General features: G+C 39.4%; 1 protein-coding gene across 1 annotated transcript in view; it reads left to right on the top strand.

Moving 5' to 3' along the window:
- The window catches only part of LOC148063047 (CUB and sushi domain-containing protein 3-like), a 414,667-nt gene that overhangs the window by 103,548 nt on the left and 283,300 nt on the right, over window positions 1-27,819 (top strand). The window contains exon 5 of the mRNA XM_087812099.1: window positions 12,262-12,484. Within this exon, the coding sequence (XP_087668225.1) occupies window positions 12,262-12,484 (223 nt within the window). The remainder of the gene's footprint in view (window positions 1-12,261; window positions 12,485-27,819) is intronic.

The raw sequence follows: 27,819 nt of genomic DNA, 5'->3' as shown, positions 1-27,819 counted from the left end.
ATACGATATATATTTAGTCAACAATACAATTCAATACGATATATATTTAGTCAACAATACAATTCAATACGATATATTCAACTCACGATACAATTCAATACGATATATATTTAGTCAACAATACAATTCAATACGATATATTCAACTCACGATACAATTCAATACGATATATATTTAGTCAACAATACAATTCAATACGATATATTCAACTCATGATACAATTCGATACGATACATATTTAGTCAACAATACAATTCAATACGATATATTCAACTCATGATACAATTCAATACGATACATATTTAGTCAACAATACAATTCAATACGATATATTCAACTCACGATACAATTCAATACGATATATATTTAGTTCGCGATACAATTCAATATGATATATATTTAGTCAACAATACAATTCAATACGATATATTCAACTCACGATACAATTCAATACGATATATTCAACTCACGATACAATTCAATACGATATATATTTAGTTAACAATACAATTCATACCATATATATTTAGTCAACAATACAATTCAATACGATATATTCAACTCACGATACAATTCAATACGATATATATTTAGTTCGCGATACAATTCAATACGATACATATTTAGTCAACAATACAATTCAATACGATATATTCAACTCACGATACAATTCAATACGATATATTCAACTCATGATACAATTCAATACGATATATATTTAGTTAACAATACAATTCAATACGATATATTCAACTCATGATACAATTCAATACGATACATATTTAGTCAACAATACAATTCAATACGATATATTCAACTCATGATACAATTCAATACGATACATATTTAGTCAACAATACAATTCAATACGATATATTCAACTCATGTTACAATTCAATACGATACATATTTAGTCAACAATACAATTCAATACGATATATTCAACTCACGATACAATTCAATACGATATATATTTAGTCAACAATACAATTCAATATGATATATTCAACTCACGATACAATTCAATACGATATATATTTAGTTCACGATACAATTCAATACGATATATATTTAGTCAACAATACAATTCAATAGGATATATTCAACTCACGATACAATTCAATACGATATATTCAACTCACGATACAATTCAATACGATATATATTTAGTTAACAATACAATTCAATACAATATATATTTAGTCAACAATACAATTCAATACGATATATTCAACTCACGATACAATTCAATACGATATATATTTAGTTCGCGATACAATTCAATATGATACATATTTAGTCAACAATACAATTCAATACGATATATTCAACTCACGATACAATTCAATACGATATATTCAACTCATGATACAATTCAATACGATATATATTTAGTTAACAATACAATTCAATACGATATATTCAACTCATGATACAATTCAATACGATATATTCAACTCATGATACAATTCAATACGATATATATTTAGTTAACAATACAATTCAATACGATATATTCAACTCACGATACAATTCAATACGATATATTCAACTCACGATACAATTCAATACGATACATATTTAGTTAACAATACAATTCAATACAATATATATATTTAGTCAACAATACAATTCAATACGATATATTCAACTCACGATACAATTCAATACGATATATATTTAGTTCGCGATACAATTCAATACGATACATATTTAGTCAACAATTCAATACGATATATTCAACTCACGATACAATTCAATACGATATATTCAACTCATGATACAATTCAATACGATATATATTTAGTTAACAATACAATTCAATACGATATATTCAACTCACGATACAATTCAATACGATATATATTTAGTTAACAATACAATTCAATACGATATATATTTAGTTCACGATACAATTCAATACGATATTCAATATATATATATATATATATTCAATATATATATATATATATATATATATATATACATATATATATATATATAAATATGTATATATATATATATATATATTTTAACTTGATACAGAACTTTAAAAAAAGAATTGTGAAATCACAATATCAGCAAAAGACTTCTAAAGTGGCTTCCACAAGTATTGGCATCATTGCTGCTTCAACAGGTCCAACTTGAATAATGAATACTCTTAGAATACTCGTTGAGTTTGAACTCAGACGCCATGAGAAAGACTCTTGTTAGACGTCTCTGACTTCCGTCTGCACTCTGTTCTTGACCTCATCGCTTTCTTCGCCTCAAATACTTGAACCTTGTTGACATGAATACAACGTTTAGGTTTCATCCACGAGGCTATGAAGTACAGTAAAGAAGTCTCTGGGATGAACGTGGATGTTGTGGCTGGAAGTCTCTAGTACTGGACCTTTAGTACTGCACCTGAACCGAGTACAGATCCGGTAAACAGTAAGAAAATCTCTATGAGATGAACTTAAAGCTCCAGAAGAACCTTCCAGAGACGCCAGAACAATGTATTCATATCTTAAAATACTCCTAATATTGCAATTGATTTCTGAATCTACACTCATGATATTTACCCTCGATATCATGTTCATCTGCTCTGTGACGCACTTGGTTCACGTTCACACTTTGTTTGTTATTTTTATCCTGTTAAAGGCGATTATTTTTGGACGACATTGAAAGATTTATTTGATTCCAAACCTCCTCGGTCTCTGAGCTGATATCAAAAATAACAAGAGATAAAAATAGTTTTAACATTTCTGTAAATGTCTTCTTTGACAAGTAACACTTTTGTCCATCAACGCTTGAGTGGCTGCGACGACCTAGTTTTATACATCGATGATAGTCTTTTATACATCGATGATAGTATTTTATACATCAATGATAGTATTTTATACATCGATGATATTCTTTTATACATCGATGATAGTATTTTATACATCAATGATAGTATTTTATACATCGATGATATTCTTTTATACATCGATGATAGTATTTTATACATCGATGATATTCTTTTATACATCGATGATAGTATTTTATACATCGATGATAGTATTTTATACATCGATGATAGTCTTTTATACATCGATGATAGTCTTTTATACATCAATGATAGTATTTTATACATCGATGATATTCTTTTATACATCGATGATAGTATTTTATACATCGATGATAGTATTTTATACATCGATGATATTCTTTTATACATCGATGATAGTATTTTATACATCGATGATAGTCTTTTATACATCGATGATAGTCTTTTATACATCAATGATAGTATTTTATACATCGATGATATTCTTTTATACATCGATGATAGTCTTTTATACATCGATGATAGTCTTTTATACATCAATGATAGTATTTTATACATCGATGATATTCTTTTATACATCGATGATAGTCTTTTATACATCGATGATAGTCTTTTATACATCGATGATAGTCTTATATACATCGATGATAGTCTTTTATACATCGATGATAGTATTTTATACATCGATGATAGTATTTTATGCATCGATGATAGTCTTTTATACATCGATGATAGTATTTTATGCATCGATGATAGTCTTTTATACATCGATGATATTCTTTATACATCGATGATAGTATTTTATACATCGATGATATTCTTTATACATCGATGATAGTATTTTATACATCGATGATAGTCTTTTATACATCGATGATAGTATTTTATACATCGATGATAGTCTTTTATACATCGTTGATAGTCTTTTATACATCGATGATAGTATTTTATACACTGAAACTATTTATCGAAAGATCAAGGAAATTATTTCATATATATATATATATATAGTATATATATATATCAAGTATATATGTGTAGTATTGTCCAGTACTTGACTCTGGTGTTGTGATAGTGTAGTAACAAGTATATATGTGTAGTATTGTCCAGTACTTGATTCTGATGTTGTGATAGTGTAGTAACAAGTATATATGTGTAGTATTGTCCAGTACTTGACTCTGATGTTGTGATAGTGTAGTAACAAGTATATATGTGTAGTATTGTCCAGTACTTTACTCTGGTGTTGTGATAGTGTAGTAACAAGTATATATGTGTAGTATTGTCCAGTACTTGACTCTGATGTTGTGATAGTGTAGTAACAAGTATATATGTGTAGTATTGTCCAGTACTTTACTCTGGTGTTGTGATAGTGTAGTAACAAGTATATATGTGTAGTATTGTCCAGTACTTGACTCTGGTGTTGTGATAGTGTAGTAACAAGTATATATGTGTAGTATTGTCCAGTACTTGACTCTGGTGTTGTGATAGTGTAGTAACAAGTATATATGTGTAGTATTGTCCAGTACTTGACTCTGGTGTTGTGATAGTGTAGTAACAAGTATATATGTGTAGTATTGTCCAGTACTTGACTCTGGCGAGTGAGGGAACCATGATCCTGAAGAAAGAGCTGAGCCAGAAGACTCTTTATCGATGCATTGCTACACTCAGATCTGAACGGACTAGAAGTTCCTGTCTTCCTTCCTTCCTCTCCTCCTAATACTCATCCATTATTTCTTCATTCCTCCCCTTTTCTTCCATCCATCCTTCCTGTCTGCCATTCATTCTTTTTCTAGCCATACATTCTTTTTTCTACACTTCATCGCTTTCTTCCATCCATCCTTCCTTTCTTCGATCTACCCTTTTTCTACCTATCCATCCTTCCCTTTTCCACCAATGCTTCAATCCTTTCTTCCATCCATCTTTCCTGTCTTCATTCATTCCTCCTCCTTTTCTTCTATCCATCCTCCCTTCCTTCCATTTTCCTTTCCTCTTCACATCCTTCCTTCCCTCCCTCGTTCCATCCACATTTCCACTGTAACTAATACCAACACTTCTGGCTTCACGCCGTCCTCTGGCTCAATATTTCAATCAGACGGACGGAGAGAGAGAAAAGGAAGACGAGCAGAAACACTTTCTGATGAAATAAAGGGTGAAATAAAGGAGAGACCATGACTGTCTCATGGAGTCGCTGCACAAACCTCGGTGAGCGCCTCGATCCCAGCAGAGCAAATTGACTCGCGCTAAATCATTCAACAGAGCGAATCGCAGCAAAAAAACCTGAATGTTTGAGGAACTAAACCAGGAAAAAAGCTGCAGAGGATTCGTTTCTATTTAAAGACGTGTTGGCCTGATGGCCACGAGGAACCTTCAGCCCGGGCAGCGCTGGAGCTCCTCTCCTTCTATTCCCGCCTGGACGCTGGTTTTGGGCAGATGGTCCTTTGATCCTGTTTCCTCCGAGATTCTGGCCTTTCTGCTCATCATCTGTTGTCTGGAGCAGACATGAGCACCTCGACCTCTTGTTCTTTTCACTTTCATCTTCTCACCAGATCCTCTGCAGAGTCCAGTGTTGCTGAGCCTGACTGAAGCTAAAGAAGTCAACGAGTGGCTGTTAAAGTAGACACTTGGTGAAAGTTCTGGGAAAACACATTTTCAATTTTTGAAATTGACATGATTTTCACATGATCAGTCGAAAATAGTTTGATTATAGTCGAAAATTGTTTGATTATAGTTGAAAATTGTTTGATTATAGTTGAAAATTGTTTGATTATAGTTGAAAATTGTTTGATTATAGTTGAAAATTGTTTGATTATAGTTGAAAATTGTTTGATTATAGTTGAAAATTTTTGATTATAGTCGAAAATTTTTGATTATAGTTGAAAATTGTTTGATTATAGTTGAAAATTGTTTGATTATAGTTGAAAATTGTTGATTATAGTCGAAAATTGTTTGATTATAGTTGAAAATTGTTTGATTATAGTTGAAAATTGTTTGATTATAGTTGAAAATTGTTTGATTATAGTTGAATATTGTTTGATTGTAGTTGAAAATTGTTTGATTATAGTTGAAAATTGTTTGATTCTAGTTGAAAATTGTATGATTATAGTTGAAAATTGTTTGATTATAGTTGAAAATTGTTTGATTATAGTTGAAAATTGTTTGATTGTAGTTGAAAATTGTTTGATTATAGTTGAAAATTGTTTGATTATAGTTGAAAATTGTTTGATTCTAGTTGAAAATTGTTTGATTCTAGTTGAAAATTGTATGATTATAGTTGAAAATTGTTTGATTATAGTTGAATATTGTTTGATTGTAGTTGAAAATTGTTTGATTATAGTTGAAAATTGTTTGATTCTAGTTGAAAATTGTATGATTATAGTTGAAAATTGTTTGATTATAGTTGAAAATTGTTTGATTATAGTTGAAAATTGTTTGATTGTAGTTGAAAATTGTTTGATTATAGTTGAAAATTGTTTGATTATAGTTGAAAATTGTTGGATTATATTTGAATATTGTTTGATTATATTTGAATATTGTTTGATTATATTTGAATATTGTTTGATTACATTTGAATATTGTTTGATTATATTTGAATATTGTTTGATTATATTTGAATATTGTTTGACTATATTTGAATATTGTTTGATTATAGTTGAATATTGTTTGATTATATTTGAATATTGTTTGATTATAGTTGAATATTGTTTGATTATATTTGAATATTGTTTGATAATAGTTGAAAATTGTTTGATTATACTGAATATTGTTTGATTATATTTGAATATTGTTTGATTATATTTGAATATTGTTTGATTATAGTTGAAAATAATTCCATCTGAATTAGAAAATTCTAAAAATGTACGTAGAAGAAAAAAAAGTAATTGATTGTTATGGAATAATAACCAGAGATGGTGCAACATGTCTCTCTAAACCTCAGACACAACAGTGTATATGTGATTAAAGTCAGAGCAAGAGCAGCTAATCCTCCTCCAGTAGCATCATAGCTGGATGCTGCTGATGTAAATGAGACTTCTAATCCTCGCGCCATCTTCATCCTGTTTTTAAAGAGAGACAGTTAATCCCAAACATGCTCTAATGATCTGCCTCCAACAGAAAATGGATTTTTAACTTGTTGGACACTTTATGAAACGTCTGAGCGTGAGGCGGAACATGTCGGATCATTTGAGGAGAACAACAGTCGTAAGAAAGTCCTTCAGCTGCTGAAATATCAGGGAATTCAGGACATGTTCTGTTACTGGACTGAGACGTAGTCAGAAGATAGTTTCAACAATTGTAATATCATTGAATTTCAGGGTCAAGGAAGCCCTAAACCAAATCCTGCCACGAGTGGAGAAATTCAACCATCTCAGGGTTTGGTTCACGAGTGAGGGAAGAATAGAGCGTTGGATCGTTTTGCCAGAATCAGCAGTTATGATCCACTGTTGTCTCTCGGCTGACCTTGGAAAACCTCGGGGTCCCTCGAGAAGAGCCGGACGATGAAGCTGGGAAAGAGGAAAGTCTGGGCTTCCCTGATGGAGCTGCTGCCCCCATGCTAACAAACACCAGGAAGATGAGAAGCTGCTGCTGTTCTTCACATCATCTCCAGAAGATGCTGCTCTCGTCGTTCAACCTCATGTGGAGACCAGAGAGCGACAGGTCCGTGCTTGGACTCTTCACCTCCTGCTGCTTCAGCTCAGATCATGTGACCGTCCGGGTTCACCAATGTTACTCTGGTCCACCGTGTTTGATGTTTTAACTATGATCTTCTCATCCTTAATTCAACGTAGACTTCCTGTCGCCTACATCCTCACATGTGGGGAAACAACCAGTTGGTTTTGTGAGAGTTGTTGTTTCGGGTCACGGCACCAAGTTGTCAGGGTTTAGTTCCGATGATGCGACTCCTGACCCCAGATCCATACGGGCTGGTGAAGAAGGACAGAGACATGATGAGTTGAAGAGAAAATGCTTGTTTAGTGAAATATGCAAAAGTCAGAGAAAAATCTCACATGATCACAGACGCTTAGCAAAGCCGAGTTCTATCGCATAGATGTCTTCGAGTGCCAAGCGCAAGTTTCTAACAAAATGGCGGATCTTTTATAGTACGAATATTCGGGTAAACGCCTCTAGTCCTTTCTGCATGTATGGTTGGTGAGATACTCTAAACTAAGATGGCCATGACATGTGTTGGTTGTGGAAAGTTACCACAGTTCTTCTAGAGAGAATCTGTTCATCAGTTGACTTACGCAGATGTCTGTCCTTGTCCTTGACTCGCTGCACCATCGAGGGATTGTTGTGTATCTCAGTGAGTGTTGACGTGACCTGAAGAATATCTGAGCACATGGATTCTAAAGAGAGGCAACGATTATTAAATATGAACCAAATATGAAAGATTATCAGTGAATCAAGCGATTATTTGACATGTGTGTTGAATCTAAATGATTGATTCAAGTAAAGTTGTCGTATCATTACGTATCATTGTCGTATCATTACAGTTTAAAAATGATGAAACATACATTTAGTAAATATATTTGACTTGAAACCTATGAAACACTTTTTAAACATTGAAACTTTTAATGTTTTATTACTTTTATTTCTCTTTCTTTCAAGATATGTTGAACATAAAACTATGACCGTGTTTATAATAACAGTATAATAATTACTAGTTAGTTAGTAGTTTCATAAGATAAGATAAGACTTATTTTTGTCATTTTCCTTTGTGATTTTTCCTCCAGTTTTAATTTAAGATAAAACACAATGGACTGGATGAAAGAATAGTTTAATAAATAACTGAAATTAATAAAATAAAACATATTATTACGTATAATAATGGTAAAAATATAGTAACTAAAATAAAATAAAAAAAATAAATGTCAAATGTGTTTAATATGTTTAAAGATAATAATAAAAAGACTTAAACCATCACTAATAAGTGGTAAAGACATGATGTAAGTTATAGTTACAATAATAAAAAGACTTAAACCATCAATAATCACTAGTAAAGACATGATGTAAGTTATAGTTACAATAATAAAAATACTTAAACCATCAATAATCACTAGTAAAGACATGATGTAAGTTATAGTTACAATAATAAAAAGACTTAAACCATCAATAATCACTAGTAAAGACATGATGTAAGTTATAGTTACAATAATAAAAAGACTTAAACCATCACTAATAAGTGGTAAAGACATGATGTAAGTTATAGTTACAATAATAAAAAGACTTAAACCATCACTAATAAGTGGTAAAGACATGATGTAAGTTATAGTTACAATAATAAAAAGACTTAAACCATCACTAATAAGTGGTAAAGACATGATGAAAGTTATAGTTACAATAACAAAAAGACTTAAACCATCAATAATCACTAGTAAAGACATGATGTAAGTTATAGTTACAATAATAAAAAGACTTAAACCATCAATAATCACTAGTAAAGACATGATGTAAGTTATAGTTACAATAATAAAAAGACTTAAACCATCACTAATAAGTGGTAAAGACATGATGTAAGTTATAGTTACAATAATAAAAAGACTTAAACCATCACTAATAAGTGGTAAAGACATGATGAAAGTTATAGTTACAATAATAAAAATACTTAAACCATCACTAATAAGTGGTAAAGACATGATGTAAGTTATAGTTACAATAATAAAAATACTTAAACCATCACTAATAAGTGGTAAAGACATGATGTAAGTTATAGTTACAATAATAAAAAGACTTAAACCATCACTAATAAGTGGTAAAGACATGATGTAAGTTATAGTTACAATAATAAAAATACTTAAACCATCACTAATAAGTGGTAAAGACATGATGTAAGTTATAGTTACAATAATAAAAAGACTGAAACCATCACTAATAAGTGGTAAAGACATGATGTAAGTTGTTAAATAACTAATGAGTTGATGAACGAACTCATGAATCATCCTCAGCCTCGACGAACATGTTTGATTTGGTGAAAAACTTTCAAAACATGATTCACTCACGACTTGATTAATGAACGATTCAATCAAAACATTGAAGCCAAGGAAGGAGAAAAACTAAAAGTAATTCTGATAATTAAATTCACATCTTTCTTAATCTCCATCTTCTTTTCCCATCATGCTCAGCAAACTCTCCTTCTGGCCTCTTATCAAGGTTGAACAGTGACTCTCTGCTTTGGTCAGACTTTAATTCGCCTTTAATTTCATCCTACAGACAATTACTGCCGTATCTGTTGGGCAGCGTTTGGGAATGTCATCCGGAATGTTGGAGGAGGATTTATCACTCGCCGCTCTGGCTTACATTTCTGTGATAAAGACTTTTACGACTCACACTCCAGGCTAAACATGATTCTCAAGTCTTTTTTCATTTCCTTCCTCCTGTCCTGACACCAGAGACGCTGAGCCGTGATCAGGTTCAGTTAACTAACACTAACTAGTGGTTCTCTCGCTCTTTTCCACGCTCTTTGTTGTCGGAGCAGCAACATATAACATGTCGTGTTGATTAAGAAAGTGGTTCTGATGCTGCAGCAGATGAAGGGAGGACGGAGCGAGGGATGATGATGAAGGAGTGACACCAGAGGAACCACCTGTAATCACACGTCTAGACTCTGACTCCACGGAAGCTACAGAGAGAAGAAAACAAAAAAACATAAACTTAAAATTTAAAAACAAACACAACATGCGATCAATTAAAAAAAAAAAAACTCTAGTTGAGCACAAAGTGTTTATTTTTGTTTTGTATTTAAATAACGTCTGTATTAAATAAAAATCACTTTTATTTTCAATTAACATTAAATCATTTATGAATATTGTTTGTTGCAATTAAACTTCCGGCCTCTTGATGGCAGCAGTCGTTACATCCTCCACAGCTAGAGGAAGAATGATGACTGAGGACGAGAGGATACAGTGAGTCCAGCAGCTTTTAAAGCTGATGTTTGGACGTATTTTGGTTTAAAAACAAATGAAAGCAGTGACGACTGAGGACGAGAGGATACAGTGAGTCCAGCAGCTTTTAAAGCTGATGTTTGGACATATTTTGGTTTGAAAACAAATGAAAGAAGTGACGACTGAGGACGAGAGGATACAGTGAGTCCAGCAGCTTTTAAAGCTGATGTTTGGATGTATTTTGGTTTGAAAACAAATGAAAGAAGTTACGACTGAGGACGAGAGGATACAGTGAGTCCAGCAGCTTTTAAAGCTGATGTTTGGACGTATTTTGGTTTAAAAACAAATGAAAGCAGTGACGACTGAGGATGAGAGGATACAGTGAGTCCAGCAGCTTTTAAAGCTGATGTTTGGATGTATTTTGGTTTGAAAACAAATGAAAGAAGTTACGACTGAGGACGAGAGGATACAGTGAGTCCAGCAGCTTTTAAAGCTGGTGTTTGGACACATTTTGGTTTGAAAACAAATGAAAGCAGTTACGACTGAGGACGAGAGGATACAGTGAGTCCAGCAGCTTTTAAAGCTGATGTTTGTACGTATTTTGGTTTAAAAACAAATGAAAGCAGTGACGACTGAGGACGAGAGGATACAGTGAGTCCAGCAGCTTTTAAAGCTGATGTTTGGACGTATTTTGGTTTAAAAACAAATGAAAGCAGTGACGACTGAGGACGAGAGGATACAGTGAGTCCAGCAGCTTTTAAAGCTGATGTTTGGATGTATTTTGGTTTGAAAAAAAATGAAAGAAGTTACGACTGAGGACGAGAGGATACAGTGAGTCCAGCAGCTTTTAAAGCTGGTGTTTTGACACATTTTGGTTTGAAAACAAATGAAAGCAGTTACGACTGAGGACAAGAGGATACAGTGAGTCCAGCAGCTTTTAAAGCTGATGTTTGGACATATTTTGGTTTGAAAACAAATGAAAGCAGTTACGACTGAGGACAAGAGGATACAGTGAGTCCAGCAGCTTTTAAAGCTGATGTTTGGACGTATTTTGGTTTAAAAACAAATGAAAGCAGTGACGACTGAGGACGAGAGGATACAGTGAGTCCAGCAGCTTTTAAAGCTGGTGTTTGGACACATTTTGGTTTGAAAACAAATGAAAGCAGTTACGACTGAGGACAAGAGGATACAGTGAGTCCAGCAGCTTTTAAAGCTGGTGTTTGGACACATTTTGGTTTGAAAACAAATGAAAGCAGTGACGACTGAGGACGAGAGGATACAGTGAGTCCAGCAGCTTTTAAAGCTGATGTTTGGACATATTTTGGTTTGAAAACAAATGAAAGCAGTTACGACTGAGGACAAGAGGATACAGTGAGTCCAGCAGCTCTTAAAGCTGATGTTTGGACATATTTTGGTTTGAAAACAAATGAAAGCAGTTACGACTGAGGACGAGAGGATACAGTGAGTCCAGTTGGACATATTTTGGTTTGAAAACAAATGACCTTGTCAAGAGTCATGTCATCTGTAAATCCATCCATCGACTGTGATTGTAAACGTGTTCTTCCTCGACAGCCGAGGACACGTGCGGCGGGACCTTGAGAGGCTCCTCTGGTCTCATCTCCAGCTTCGACCTGCCCAGCGGTGGTTCGGCCGGAGGCCTCGGCAGCAGCGGCGAGTGCAAGTGGACCGTCCTGGCCGACCCCGGAGACACCATCTCCCTGGTCTTCACCGAGTTCCAGATGGAGGAGAAGTCGGATTACCTGGAAGTGGAAGGATCGGAGTCGCCCACGATCTGGTGAGTGACCCTTGTGTGTGTCCGACGAGCCGGAGCTAAAGTTGGACGAGAAAGTCTCAAACACAAACGGAGCCGAGGCTCCGAGTCGAGGTGTCGCGGCACAAGCGCTCAGTCGGACCCGTTACTGCACCTTCATCGTTCATTTGGCACCAAACACATTATCGAACACAGAACGAGACAATAAAATATCAGCGTGAGCTCGAGCACATTTACCATCTTCATGATCGCCGCTCTGTTGCCGTGGCAACGCACAGGGTGTTGTGAAAGCTACAGGGATGTAGCAGCGGAAAATTAAATTCTAGCAAAAGGCGAGTTGATCCGAGAGAATAATGAGTCACTTCAACGATACACACGACATCCCAGTCGCTGCAGCTTTGAACGACAGAATTCATTCGTGTTCTTCGATGAAGTGAGACTTGTGTGCAGAAGATCAGGAGTTCTGGGTTCTGGTCTTGAGCAGCAGGTCTTGAGTTCGAGTCCCAGAAAGTCAATTTTGTGTCGATGCACTGAGATCATGTTTGCTGTTAGAAATAAACATTTTAATTCATGTCGTCACGTCAACAAGACGCAGATTTAAACTAAAATAAATCACAGTTAAGTTTTAGAAATCAGGTTTAAAATCCAGATGTTGATGATTGTGAATGATTGACAGATACAAGTTATTTCGTCAAGATTAATTTCAGATAAATATATAAAAACATAAGAATATATATATATTTGAGTCTATTGTTAAACAAGCGTATATTTGCTAAGAATGTTCTCGTCAGCAGGAGATATTTATGTTGACAGTTAGTTTCATGTTCACACATCAAATCCCTTTGACGCTCATGACTTCACAACCAACAGAAGAAAAGAAAAGTTTTCCAAACTTCAGCCAAAATAATTTCGATCGTTTGTTGATCTTTTCGTTTGTTTGTGAGTGACAGGTGACGGGATGATCTTCACCTCCTTATATGGTCATTCCTGGGCGGGGATTTGAGCTAATGACTCATCACTGGAGCTTGTGTTTACATTCTTAGAATACTCATGTGTTCACGTTCAGATCCGAGTATTCTCCTGGTCCCTTGATCTTTTGCAGGTTCCTCCTGGTCCGTGGATCAGAAGAGCAGGTTTCTCCTGGTCCCTTGATCTGGAGCAGGTTCCTCCTGGTCCGTGGATCAGAAGAGCAGGTTTCTCCTGGTCCGTGGATCTGGAGCAGGTTTTTCCTGGTCCATGGATCAGAAGAGCAGGTTTCTCCTGGTCTGTGGATCTAGAGCAGGTTTCTCCTGGTCCGTGGATCCCGAGCAGGTTTCTCCTGGTCTGTGGATCTGGAGCAGGTTTCTCCTGGTCCATGGATCAGAAGAGCAGGTTCCTCCTGGTTCATGGATCAGAAGAGCAGGTTCCTCCTGGTTCATGGATCAGAAGAGCAGGTTTCTCCTGGTCCGTGGATCTGGAGCAGGTTTCTCCTGGTCCCTTGATCTGGAGCAGGTTTCTCCTGGTCCCTTGATCTGGAGCAGGTTTCTCCTGGTCTCTTGATCTGGAGCAGGTTCATCCTGGTCCCTTGATCTGGAGCAGGTTTCTCCTGGTTCATGGATCAGAAGAGCAGGTTTCTCCTGGTCCGTGGATCTGGAGAAGGTTTCTCCTGGACCGTGGACCTAGATCAGGTTTCTCTGGCGGAGACGTTGATGTAGAAATGTGTGAGATTTATTATCTATTTATTATTTGAGTGAAGATAAAACAGGTAATGATGCGGATCATCAACAACAGTCCAGACATTTGCTGGATCTTCTCTGTAAAAGCAGACGAGCGTCACGTCTGTGGTTCAGTTCTGCTTCAAATAAACGTCCATCAGAACATTGACACAGAGGTCACTGAAGGTCTCGTCCAAGAGCTACGATAATGACATCAACGAGTGTAAGTTAATATGGACGTGACTGGAATGTTTTGACACTTCAAGTTCACGTCAAGAGCTTCTTACGTTCATCGAGATGTGAAGAACTTCCTCCATCATAGTTGATCCTCTCGTGATCGTGCCAGGAATCCTCGAGCAGGTGGACCACGTTCACGCAGCAGCAGCAACATCTACGCTGGAGCACCAGGTTTGAGATGAACTGAAGCCACAGGAGATGCTTCCTGGTCCTTCATCTTCATCTCACCTGGTGTCTCCAGCTGGATCCGAACATCAGTTCAACCATCTCGTCGTCCGCTCGTCCGTCACGTCTCTGTCTGCCAGGCCTGGATTTTAATTGGTCGAGGCTTTAATCAATCACGATGCGTCTTGTGCAGGCGAGCAGAGCGAACATCTCGAGCCGCAGGGAAGAGTCGAGAAGCCGCTTCCTCTTTGAACGGCTTTTTAAGTTTGTTTTCGGTGTTTTCAGCTTTTCCTAAATCACAAGTTTCTCTATTTTTAATTTCTCTTTGTTCATTTGATCTTTCTTAACACGATCTTTGAATAAAACATTTTTAAAGAATCTTTCGATTCGAGCAGTTTTAATTGTTTAAATATTAAGTTGATTTAAATTTTAAACTACAACCTATTTTTTACAAATTTCATATTTATAGTTTTTCTGTCGCGACATTAAGGATCATAAAAATTTAATTGATCTTTTTAATCCTCATTAAATATTTGATTCATCTTCATAAGCCTTTAATAAGTAACTCTTTTCTACACTAGTCGTAATGTTTGGATCTTTTTTTGTTCAGAGAGTTAAAGTTAGTTAGAGTTAGAGTTAGAGTTAGTAAGAGTAAGAGTAAGAGTAAGAGTAAGAGTAAGAGTAAGAGTAAGAGTAAGAGTTAGTTAGAGTTAGTTAGAGTTAGTAAGAGTAAGAGTAAGAGTAAGAGTAAGAGTTAGAGTTAGAGTTAGTAAGAGTTAGTTAGAGTTAGTAAGAGTAAGAGTAAGAGTAAGAGTAAGAGTTAGAGTTAGTTAGAGTTAGTAAGAGTAAGAGTAAGAGTTAGTAAGAGTTAGTTAGAGTTAGTTAGAGTAAGAGTACGAGTACGAGTTAGAGTTAGAGTTAGTAAGAGTTAGTTAGAGTTAGTAAGAATAAGAGTAAGAGTAAGAGTTAGAGTTAGTTAGAGTTAGTAAGAGTAAGAGTAAGAGTTAGTAAGAGTTAGTTAGAGTTAGTAAGAGTAAGAGTAAGAGTAAGAGTAAGAGTTAGAGTTAGAGTTAGTAAGAGTTAGTTAGAGTTAGTAAGAGTAAGAGTACGAGTTAGAGTTAGAGTTAGTAAGAGTTAGTTAGAGTTGGAGTTAGAGTAAGAGTTAGTTAGAGTTAGAGTCTTGAACAAACAAGGAAGTAAAAAAAAGTAATGAATATTTTTGATAGAGTTTTATATTAGTTCTCAAGCGTCTTCTATGATAAGAACCTTGGAACCATCATGTCACGTCAGATACACCAGTAGCTCATGGAAAGATGAGACAACAGTAGAAACGTCACTTTGACTCGTGTGTTGCTGCGACACGAGCGTTCTTGTCACTCTGTTCCATCTGTGCCACAAACTTTACTGTACTGTCACTTTCAAGTGTCTAGACTGAAGAAAAGTTCGTTTCAAAATCCTCTTAATTATTAATCCGGCCTCGCGGCGGCGTCTGAATCACAAGACTGTCATCGTGAAGGAGCGACTGGAGCGATTTATTTCTGCCTCTGTGGGAGATTCTGTCTTCAATCTACTTCATACTCATGCCTGGATTCATGGACTTGTATGTATGACCTGAAGCTTCTTGATGGATCTACCTTCTATCTGACCCAAAAATGTTGATTATAGTTGAATATTGTTTGATTCTAGTTGACAATTGTTTGATTATAGTTGAAAATTGTTTAATTATAGTTGAAAATTGTTTGATTATAGTTGAAAATTGTTTGATTATAGTTGAAAATTGTTTGATTATAGTTGAAAATTGTTTGATTATAGTTGAAAATTGGCTGATTTTAGTTGAAAATTGTTTGATTATAGTTGAAAATTGGCTGATTATAGTTGAAAATTGTTTGATTATAGTTGAAAATTGGCTGATTATAGTTGAAAATTGTTGGATTATAGTTGAAAATTGTTGGATTATAGTTGAAAATTGTTTGATTATAGTTGAAAATTGTTTGATTATAGTTGAAAATTGTTTGATTATAGTTGAAAATTGATGATTATAGTTTAAAATTGTTTGATTATAGTTGATTTTTTTTTGATTATAGTTGAAAATTGTTTGATTATAGTTGAATATTGTTGGATTAAAGTCTTGTAAAACTCACATCAGCTGCAGATGAAATATTTTTCTGGTGTAACTGACGTTTCACTCACAGCTTGTTTTGCTCTTTGCTGCTGAACAATCACGGTAAAGGTCACGATAACTGGTGGAAAAAGTACATTTGTGGACCTGAAGCAGAACCTTCTCTGTCAGAGCAACAACGAGGTTTTTCTCGGGTGCTGGCGAGCCAGGGTTGTGGGGTTGACTTTGATTGATGTGTGACCTCATGTTCACTTCCCTTCGTGCGACGACGCTGGGATCAATAATCTCATTTGCAGAGATCTGATAGAAAGTCTTGATAAAAGCTGGTGGTGTCGAGGAAAACATATTTCTCTGCTGCTCCAAGATAGTGAGGATTTTCTGCTACTTACGATTGATTTATCAGAGTTTACGGAGGCGCGAGCACATGATTGAAAAGTCCGGCTCAACCCGGGGCGGCGTTTAGAAAAAATGTCAACCTGGTTATCTCGTTATTTGACTGGATTTATTCAGCGTTTCGGCAGATCTTTCAACTCGACCGGAGACTCACAGACGAGTTTTTACAAAAATACAACGAATCCACCACAAAAATCTTGGATCAGGCAGGAAATGAGTGATAAAAGTAAATGAATGAACAAAATAAAACTTTTCAGACGTTTAATAACTTTTAATTCCTAACGTGAGTTGATAACAAACATCTGTGACGACTCTTTCAAATCAGCTGTTTTGATTGACACACGTCTGATCCAATCAAATCTCTTAGTGCTTTCCTGACATTTTCTGTTTTGTATTTCAGTACAATTCGGTTTCCTTTTGTTATGCTTATTATTTGTATGTTTTGCATGTTTATCACGGCAATTCTTTTTTCTGTTTTCACTGCACATTTTCCTTTTTTTTGGCCATTATTTTCTGTATTTTTGTGCAAATATGATTTGTCTTTCAGGATCATTTTATTTTCTTATTTCTTTATTGTTTTTACGTGTGTTTTTATTACTATTTTCACTCGTTTATCAAGACGATTATTCATGACCCACTGATGACACTTTTTGTTTCTTCCCAATATTTGAAGATCCAATCAGTTCCACTCGGTGGGCGGAGCTTATGATAAAGCAAGCGTCCCATTGGTTGATGTTGTCACTTGTGGTCCAATCAGCTGCAGCTTCACTAACATGTTTTTGTGTAGAGTCGATAAAGTTGTTATCTTGTCATTTCTCATTTTTAAGACACATTTATTTTCATCCACTTTTGCGTACGAAAACAAAACGAGTCTCTCGAGAACGAGTGATGATGTCACGACCCGGTGAAAGACGACGACTCTTTTGACGAGTTACAAACGAGTTACAAACGAGTTACAAACGAGTTACAAACGAGTTACAAACGAGTAACAAACGAGTTACAAACGAGTTACAAACGAGTTACAAACGAGTTACAAACGAGTTTCTCTGGCGTCGCGCTCGAGTCATCGGCCACTTTGAAGAGCGAGTGAGTGATTGGTTCCGACCTCGCTCTCCGTCAAGCGCGTCTGTTTGTTTTGCTGGTCAAGTCGAGGTTATCTCGCTCAGGAATCTATCGGCGCTCACTTCAATTCACCGGCGCTCGATTGAATTGCCTCCAAATGAGGAGAGGGAGTGACGGAGTGACATTCAGCAGCAAACAATGGCGTCTTAGAGTCCCGCCGAGGCCCGGATGCTTGATAATTGCTCCCAGATAAGCTGAATGAACAGAACTCATGTTCAAATGCTTCTTTTACGGCTCAGAGTTGGTCATTTAGCTCGTCCGCCTTAATTACAAGTAGCAAAGTGAATGGAACGGATTCCAGGGTCGAACGACAAACAGTGAATTAAACTCTTATTTAAGAATCAGTGAACGAACAACAGCCTGTTTTCTCACGTCTAGGGGGCAGCAGTTTCTTTACAGAGACCCAGACTTTCCTCTCTCCCGGGTACATCGTCCTCTTCCTGCGGGGCCACAAAGTGTTCCCGGCCAGATGGAAGACATAATGGGGTCTTAAATGATATAGTTCAAGCTCTACTCGACTCAACACTGTTGTGTTTCGCCCAGCCCTGCTACCTACCTTCCTACCTACCTACCTACCTACCTACCTACCTACCTACCTACCTACCTACCTACCTACCTACCTACCTACCTACCTACCTACCTACCTACCTACCTACCTACCTACCTACCTACCTACCTACCTACCTACCTACCTACCTACCTACCTACCTACCTACCTACCTACCTACCTACCTACCTACCTACCTACCTACCTACCTACCTACCTACCTACCTACCTACCTACCTACCTACCTACCTACCTACCTACCTACCTACCTACCTACCTACCTACCTACCTACCTACCTACCTACCTACCGACGTACGTACGTACCTACCTACCTACCTACCTACCTACCTACCTACCGACGTACCTACCTACCTACCTACCTACCTACCGACGTACGTATGTACCTACCTACCTACCTACCTACCTACCTACCTACCTACCTACCTACCTACCTACCTACCTACCTACCTACCTACCGACGTACGTACCTACCTACCTACCTACCTACCTACCTACCTACCTACCTACCTACCTACCTACCTACCTACCGACGTACCTACCTACCTACCTACCTACCTACCTGCCTACCGACGTACCTACCTACCTGCCTACCCACCTACCTACCTACCGACGTACCTACCTACCTACCTACCGACGTACGTACCTACCTACCTACCTACCTACCTACCAACGTACCTACCTACCTACCGACGTACGTACCTACCTACCTACCTACCTACCTACCGACGTACGTACCTACCTACCTACCTACCTACCTACCTACCTACCTACCTACCTACCTACCTACCTACCTACCTACCTACCTACCTACCTACCTACCTACCTACCGACGTACCTACCTACCTACCTACCTACCTACCTACCTACCTACCTACCTACCTGCCTACCGACGTACCTACCTACCTACCTACCTACCTACCTACCTACCGACGTACCTACCTACCTACCTACCGACGTACGTACCTACCTACCTACCTACCTACCTACCTACCTACCTACCTACCTACCTACCTACCTACCTACCTACCTACCTACCTACCTACCTACCTACCTACCTACCGACGTACGTACGTACCTACCTACCTACCTACCTACCTACCTACCTACCTACCGACGTACCTACCTACCTACCTACCTACCTACCTACCTACCGACGTACCTACCTACCTACCTACCTACCTACCTACCTACCTACCTACCTACCTACCTACCTACCTACCTACCTACCTACCTACCTACCTACCTACCTACCTACCTACCTACCGACGTACGTACCTACCTACCTACCTACCTACCTACCTACCTACCTACCTACCTACCTACCTACCTACCTACCTACCGACGTACCTACCTACCTACCTACCTACCTACCTGCCTACCGACGTACCTACCTACCTGCCTACCCACCTACCTACCTACCGACGTACCTACCTACCTACCTACCGACGTACGTACCTACCTACCTACCTACCTACCTACCAACGTACCTACCTACCTACCGACGTACGTACCTACCTACCTACCTACCTACCTACCGACGTACGTACCTACCTACCTACCTACCTACCTACCTACCTACCTACCTACCTACCTACCTACCTACCTACCTACCTACCTACCTACCTACCTACCGACGTACCTACCTACCTACCTACCTACCTACCTACCTACCTACCTACCTGCCTACCGACATACCTACCTACCTACCTACCTACCTACCTACCTACCGACGTACCTACCTACCTACCTACCGACGTACGTACCTACCTACCTACCTACCTACCTACCTACCTACCTACCTACCTACCTACCTACCTACCTACCTACCTACCTACCTACCTACCTACCTACCGACGTACCTACCTACCTACCGACGTACCTACCTACCTACCTACCTACCTACCTACCTACCTACCTACCTACCTACATACCTACCTACCTACCGACGTACCTACCTACCTACCGACGTACCGACCTACCTACCTACCTACCTACCTACCTACCTACCTACCTACCTACCTACCTACCTACCTGCAGGCTTTTCCTTGATTTTCTAAGACTCCTGTGTTGTCTCATGTGTCTTGATCTTTTAAAGTATATATTTTATTGAGTATTATTTTAATTGTTCAAGCGCTTTGTGACCCTGGTCTGGAAAGATGTTTACTAATCACCTTCACTTACTTACTTACTTACAAGAAGCAGCAGGAGTCAAACTCAACATGTATTAATAGCCACGGAATAAAAGTCAATTTTTAAAGAGGATTTGAAAAGCTCAACAGTCCTGATGCCTCTGATGTTCCAAAGCAGAGCATTCTAGAGCCGAGGAGCTGCCACTGCAAAGACTCGTCCCCTCTGGTTTTCAGTCTAGTTCTGGGGACATCCAGCAGTACTGAACCAAGAGATCTGGCTGAGGTGTGGATGTGCAGAAGTTCAGCCTGGTAATGAGATCTTAGTCCAGTTAATGATTTCAAAACAATGAAGAGAATTTAAAATCAACCCTAAAACGGAGTGGTAGCCAGTGGAGTGAGGTCAATGTTGGGGTCAGAAGACCTGCCTCAGCGTCTGCACCAGTTTCAGGCGAGACATCAGCGTTAAGTCGACCCCAGAGTAGAGAGAGTTACAGTAATCCAGCTGTGAGGTGATAAAAACGTCAAGAAAACCTCACCAAGAGTTTTAACAGATGACTGGTCGTTAGGAAGAGACGAGCCCAACAGTCCAGAGGGACAGTGTGTCAAAAGATGATGTTTTATCTTCCTTGAGATTTAAGAAGTTCCTGTTCATAAAGGGTTTGACTTCTTTTGAGCAGTCAAGCAGAATTTGAACAGAGCCATTGGAATTAGATTGAAAAGGAAGGTAGATCTGGACATCATCTGCAAAGCAGTGAAAAGAGATATTATGTTTCTTAAAATGAACCCCAGAGGCAGTAGAGATAATAAAAAGAGTAAAGGACCCAGGATGGAGCCTTGGGGCACCCCAGAAGTGAGAGACGCTGTAGCTGAGGAGTGATCTCTTAGAAGCACTGAAAAGCTACGATCACTCAGGTAGGACTGGAACCTGTGGTGCCTACACATTATGTTTAAGAGAATACTGTGGTCCACCATATCAACAGGACCAGGTCCAGGAGAACTAGAACAGCAGAGTCGACGGTTAGCAATAGATCGCCTGGACTCTCAATTGAGCTGTTTCAGTGCTGTGGTGTGGCTTGAAACCAGATCCATCTGGTTTATGGCAAGAAAAGATTGCAACTGCTGGGCGGGTCTTGCACCCATGGGCCCTATGTGGGAGGAGCCAAAGGTATGTTCCTATGAGGTTGACTTCCCTGGTATCCAAGGACTGACGCTCCAAACATATGCGAAGCATCGAACATATTTCACTGCGCAGTCAGAGGCAAGTTTTCTTCACACATGCTCGATAAGGTCTGACTTATTGATGCCTTCACTGCTCTCACTCCGCCAGCCTTATCTGACTCACGTGGGAGCTCGAATAGATCTTCTCTGAATTGATCCCTTCATTCCTGATCCTCACCCTCACAAGTCAAATCGCTCAAGTCCGGGCCCCGGCGGTTACACACTGGGACTTATTAATGCTTGTGTTGAAGGAGGTCCGCGGCCCCGTCGCCTGCTCGCCCAATCATACGACTCGCGAGACTCGCTAACGTGGCCGAAGTGTACATCAACGGTTCATTAGAAGCTCTTAACGCATCGTGTGAGGCTCATGAAAGTTGGATGAGTGAACATGTTTGAAGAGAAAGAAATGAAAGAGATGTTTCCTTATTTGTTACGCTTTATTGAGCCTCACGATGAGTATTATTGAGTGATGGCTCAATAATGCTTAAGTCGAGATTTAGTTGGTCCTTCTAGTCTATGTACCTTTCTACATGTTGCAGTCTGTTTTTCTGACATTTTGTTGCTGCAATACAATTTAAAATAAAAAAAAATCTATGTGTAGTATTGTCCAGTACTTGACTCTGGTGTTGTGATAGTGTAGTAACTAGTATATATGTGTAGTATTGTCCAGTACTTGACTCTGGTGTTGTGATAGTGCAGTAACAAGTATACATGTGTAGTATTGTCCAGTACATGACTCTGGTGTTGTGATAGTGTAGTAACAAGTATATATGTGTAGTATTGTCCAGTACTTGACTCTGGTGTTGTGATAGTGTAGTAACTAGTATATATGTGTAGTATTGTCCAGTACTTGACTCTGGTGTTGTGATAGTGCAGTAACAAGTATACATGTGTAGTATTGTCCAGTACATGACTCTGGTGTTGTGATAGTGTAGTAACAAGTATATATGTGTAGTATTGTCCAGTACTTGACTCTGGTGTTGTGATAGTGTAGTAAGAAGTATATATGTGTAGTATTGTCCAGTACTTGACTCTGGTGTTGTGATAGTGTAGTAACTAGTATATATGTGTAGTATTGTCCAGTACTTGACTCTGGTGTTGTGATAGTGTAGTAACTAGTATATATGTGTAGTATTGTCCAGTACTTGACTCTGGTGTTGTGATAGTGTAGTAACAAGTATACATGTGTAGTATTGTCCAGTACATGACTCTGGTGTTGTGATAGTGTAGTAACAAGTATATATGTGTAGTATTGTCCAGTACTTGACTCTGGTGTTGTGATAGTGTAGTAACAAGTATATATGTGTAGTATTGTCCAGTACTTGACTCTGGTGTTGTGATAGTGTAGTAACAAGTATATATGTGTAGTATTGTCCAGTACTTGACTCTGGTGTTGTGATAGTGTAGTAACAAGTATATATGTGTAGTATTGTCCAGTACTTGACTCTGGTGTTGTGATAGTGTAGTAACAAGTATATATGTGTAGTATTGCCCAGTACTTGACTCTGGTGTTGTGATAGTGTAGTAACAAGTATATATGTGTAGTATTGTCCAGTACTTGACTCTGGTGTTGTGATAGTGTAGTTACAAGTATATATGTGTAGTATTGTCCAGTACTTGACTCTGGTGTTGTGATAGTGTAGTAACAAGTATATATGTGTAGTATTGTCCAGTACTTGACTCTGGTGTTGTGATAGTGTAGTAACAAGTATATATGTGTAGTATTGTCCAGTACTTGACTCTGGTGTTGTGATAGTGTAGTAACAAGGATATATGTGTAGTATTGTCCAGTACTTGACTCTGGTGTTGTGATAGTGTAGTAACAAGGATATATGTGTAGTATTGTCCAGTACTTGACTCTGGTGTTGTGATAGTGTAGTAACAAGTATATATGTGTAGTATTGTCCAGTACTTGACTCTGGTGTTGTGATAGTGTAGTAACAAGTATATATGTGTAGTATTGTCCAGTACTTGACTCTGGTGTTGTGATAGTGTAGTAACAAGTATATATGTGTAGTATTGTCCAGTACTTGACTCTGGTGTTGTGATAGTGTAGTAACAAGTATATATGTGTAGTGTTGTCCAGTACTTGACTCTGGTGTTGTGATAGTGTAGTTACAAGTATATATGTGTAGTATTGTCCAGTACTTGACTCTGGTGTTGTGATAGTGTAGTAACAAGTATATATGTGTAGTATTGTCCAGTACTTGACTCTGGTGTTGTGATAGTGTAGTAACAAGTATATATGTGTAGTATTGTCCAGTACCATCAGGTTGTGCGTCACACGTCAGGTTGTGCTTCACACCGTTAGGTTGTGCGTCACACCGTCAGGTTGTGCTTCACACGTCAGGTTGTGCTTCACACCGTCAGGTTGTGCTTCACACCGTCAGGTTGTGCGTCACACCGTCAGGTTGTGCTTCACACGGTTAGGTTGTGCGTCACATGTCAGGTTGTGCTTCACACGTCAGGTTGTGCTTCACACGTCAGGTTGTGCTTCACACCGTCAGGTTGTGCGTCATACGTCAGGTTGTGCTTCACACGTCAGGTTGTGCTTCACACCGTCAGGTTGTGCGTCACACCGTCAGGTTGTGCTTCACACGTCAGGTTGTGCTTCACACGTCAGGTTGTGCTTCACACCGTCAGGTTGTGCGTCACACCGTCAGGTTGTGCTTCACACGTCAGGTTGTGCTTCACACCGTCAGGTTGTGATTCACACTGTTAGGTTGTGCGTCACACCGTCAGGTTGTGCGTCACACGTCAGGTTGTGCTTCACACGTCAGGTTGTGCTTCACACTGTCAGGTTGTGCGTCATACGTCAGGCTGTGCTTCACACGTCAGGTTGTGCTTCACACCGTCAGGTTGTGCGTCACACCGTCAGGTTGTGCGTCACACCGTCAGGTTGTGCTTCACACGTCAGGTTGTGCTTCACACGTCAGGTTGTGCTTCACACCGTCAGGTTGTGCGTCACACCGTCAGGTTGTGCGTCACACCGTCAGGTTATGCTTCACACGTCAGGTTGTGCTTCACACCGTCAGGTTGTGATTCACACTGTTAGGTTGTGCGTCACACCGTCAGGTTGTGCGTCACACGTCAGGTTGTGCTTCACACCGTCAGGTTGTGCGTCACACCGTCAGGTTGTGCTTCACACCGTCAGGTTGTGCGTCACACCGTCAGGTTGTGCGTCACACCGTCAGGTTGTGCTTCACACCGTCAGGTTGTGCTTCACACCGTCAGGTTGTGATTCACACTGTTAGGTTGTGCGTCACACCGTCAGGTTGTGCGTCACACGTCAGGTTGTGCTTCACACTTCAGGTTGTGCTTCACACCGTCAGGTTGTGCGTCATATGTCAGGTTGTGCTTCACACGTCAGGTTGTGCTTCACACCGTCAGGTTGTGCGTCACACCGTCAGGTTGTGCTTCACACCGTCAGGTTGTGCGTCACACCGTCAGGTTGTGCTTCACACCGTCAGGTTGTGCTTCACACCGTCAGGTTGTGCGTCACACGTCAGGTTGTGCTTCACACGTCAGGTTGTGCGTCACACCATCAGGTTGTGCTTTACACCGTCAGGTTGTGCGTCACACCGTCAGGTTGTGCTTCACACCGTCAGGTTGTGCTTCACACCGTCAGGTTGTGCTTCACACGTCAGGTTGTGCGTCACACCGTCAGGTTGTGCTTCACAGCGTCAGGTTGTGCGTCACGCCGTCAGGTTGTGCTTCACACCGTCAGGTTGTGCGTCACACCGTCAGGTTGTGCGTCACACCGTCAGGTTGTGCGTCACACCGTCAGGTTGTGGTTCCACTGCTCGTTTGTTGAAAACACACGATGATCTTCCACCAGGTTCGTCAATGATGTGCATTAATGGAGCCTCATGAGCTTCTCGACTGTGTGACGCTTTAATTTGACCCACTGGGACTGAGTTGTTGTCACTGAAGTTGTGTGTTTCCTGCTCGCAACAAATGCTATTTCTGAAGCTGACGTGTGTGTGTGTGTGTGTGCAGGCGTGGATTATACTGTTGCACTGGTGTGTGTGTGTGTGTGAGTGTGTGTGAGTGTGTGGGAGGCGAGCAATAGTGTCGCACCATGCAGATGGTGACGGGGAGTATTATTCGGGGCGTCACTGCGTCACTGGAGACGGAGAAGGCGGGAAGTCTTTCATCTGTCCGTCAAACTTATGTTTCCTGCGCTGCTGTGCACCTCACACACCACACACACACACACACACACCCACACACACACCACACACACACTCGAGGATCAGAGCGTTTAAGTCTCGTTGAAGCAGATCCAAGAGCAGACATAAATAAACGGTTTTGTGAAGCTCGTCCATGATGTCGTTACAGTCGTGATGGAAGGTTTGTGGTCAAAACTATATCATTGTGTGTTTTATTTCTGTTTGTTTTCCTTTGAAATAAGAGTAACAACCAGAGGTGTTGACGCCTCCACGTGTTACAGTGACAGGGATATCAAAACATTAATGTAATCGTAGAAAAATCAAAAACCCTAATATATATTTTCCTCTACTCTGGGTTCGTTTCTCAACAATATGAAAGCGAGTGATGCTGAGCTGCTGTGGGCCAACGAGACATGAGACGCGTGTGTCCTGGTCATGTGATGCGGGACTGAAGTGTCAATAAGGTTTTAAGATACACAACGATTGTTAAAGGTGACGACAAGTATTGTATTTATACACGAGTGTTTACTGAGCTCGTACACAGTTGTACACTCTCTGGTTCTGAGTCACTCTCTGGTTCTGAGTCACTCTCTGGTTCTGAGTCACTCTCTGGTTCCGAGTCACTCTCTGGTTCTGAGTCACTCTCTGGTTCTGAGTCACTCTCTGGTTCTGAGTCACTCTCTGGTTCCGATTCACTCTCTGGTTCTGAGTCACTCTCTGGTTCCGAGTCACTCTCTGGTTCCGAGTCACTCTCTGGTTCTGAGTCACTCTCTGGTTCCGAGTCACTCTCTGGTTCCGAGTCACTCTCTGGTTCTGAGTCACTCTCTGGTTCTGAGTCACTCTCTGGTTCCGAGTCACTCACTGGTTCTGAGTCACTCTCTGGTTCCGAGTCACTCTCTGGTTCTGAGTCACTCTCTGGTTCCGAGTCACTCTCTGGTTCTGAGTCACTCTCTGGTTCCGAGTCACTCTCTGGTTCTGAGTCACTCTCTGGTTCTGAGTCACCCTCTGGTTCCGAGTCACTCTCTGGTTCTGAGTCACTCTCTGGTTCCGAGTCACTCTCTGGTTCCGAGTCACTCTCTGGTTCTGAGTCACTCTCTGGTTCCGAGTCACTCTCTGGTTCCGAGTCACTCTCTGGTTCTGAGTCACTCTCTGGTTCCGAGTCACTCTCTGGTTCCGAGTCACTCACTGGTTCTGAGTCACTCTCTGGTTCCGAGTCACTCTCTGGTTCTGAGTCACTCTCTGGTTCCGAGTCACTCTCTGGTTCTGAGTCACTCTCTGGTTCCGAGTCACTCTCTGGTTCCGAGTCACTCTCTGGTTCTGAGTCACTCTCTGGTTCCGAGTCACTCTCTGGTTCCGAGTCACTCTCTGGTTCTGAGTCACTCTCTGGTTCCGAGTCACTCTCTGGTTCTGAGTCACTCTCTGGTTCTGAGTCACTCTCTGGTTCCGAGTCACTCTCTGGTTCTGAGTCACTCTCTGGTTCTGAGTCACTCTCTGGTTCCGAGTCACTCTCTGGTTCTGAGTCACTCTCTGGTTCCGAGTCA

Source organism: Callionymus lyra, chromosome 17, assembly GCF_982586985.1.
Source record: "Callionymus lyra chromosome 17, fCalLyr1.hap1.1, whole genome shotgun sequence".
NCBI lineage: Eukaryota > Metazoa > Chordata > Actinopteri > Syngnathiformes > Callionymidae > Callionymus > Callionymus lyra.
This window is presented reverse-complemented; position numbering and strand designations above follow the sequence as displayed.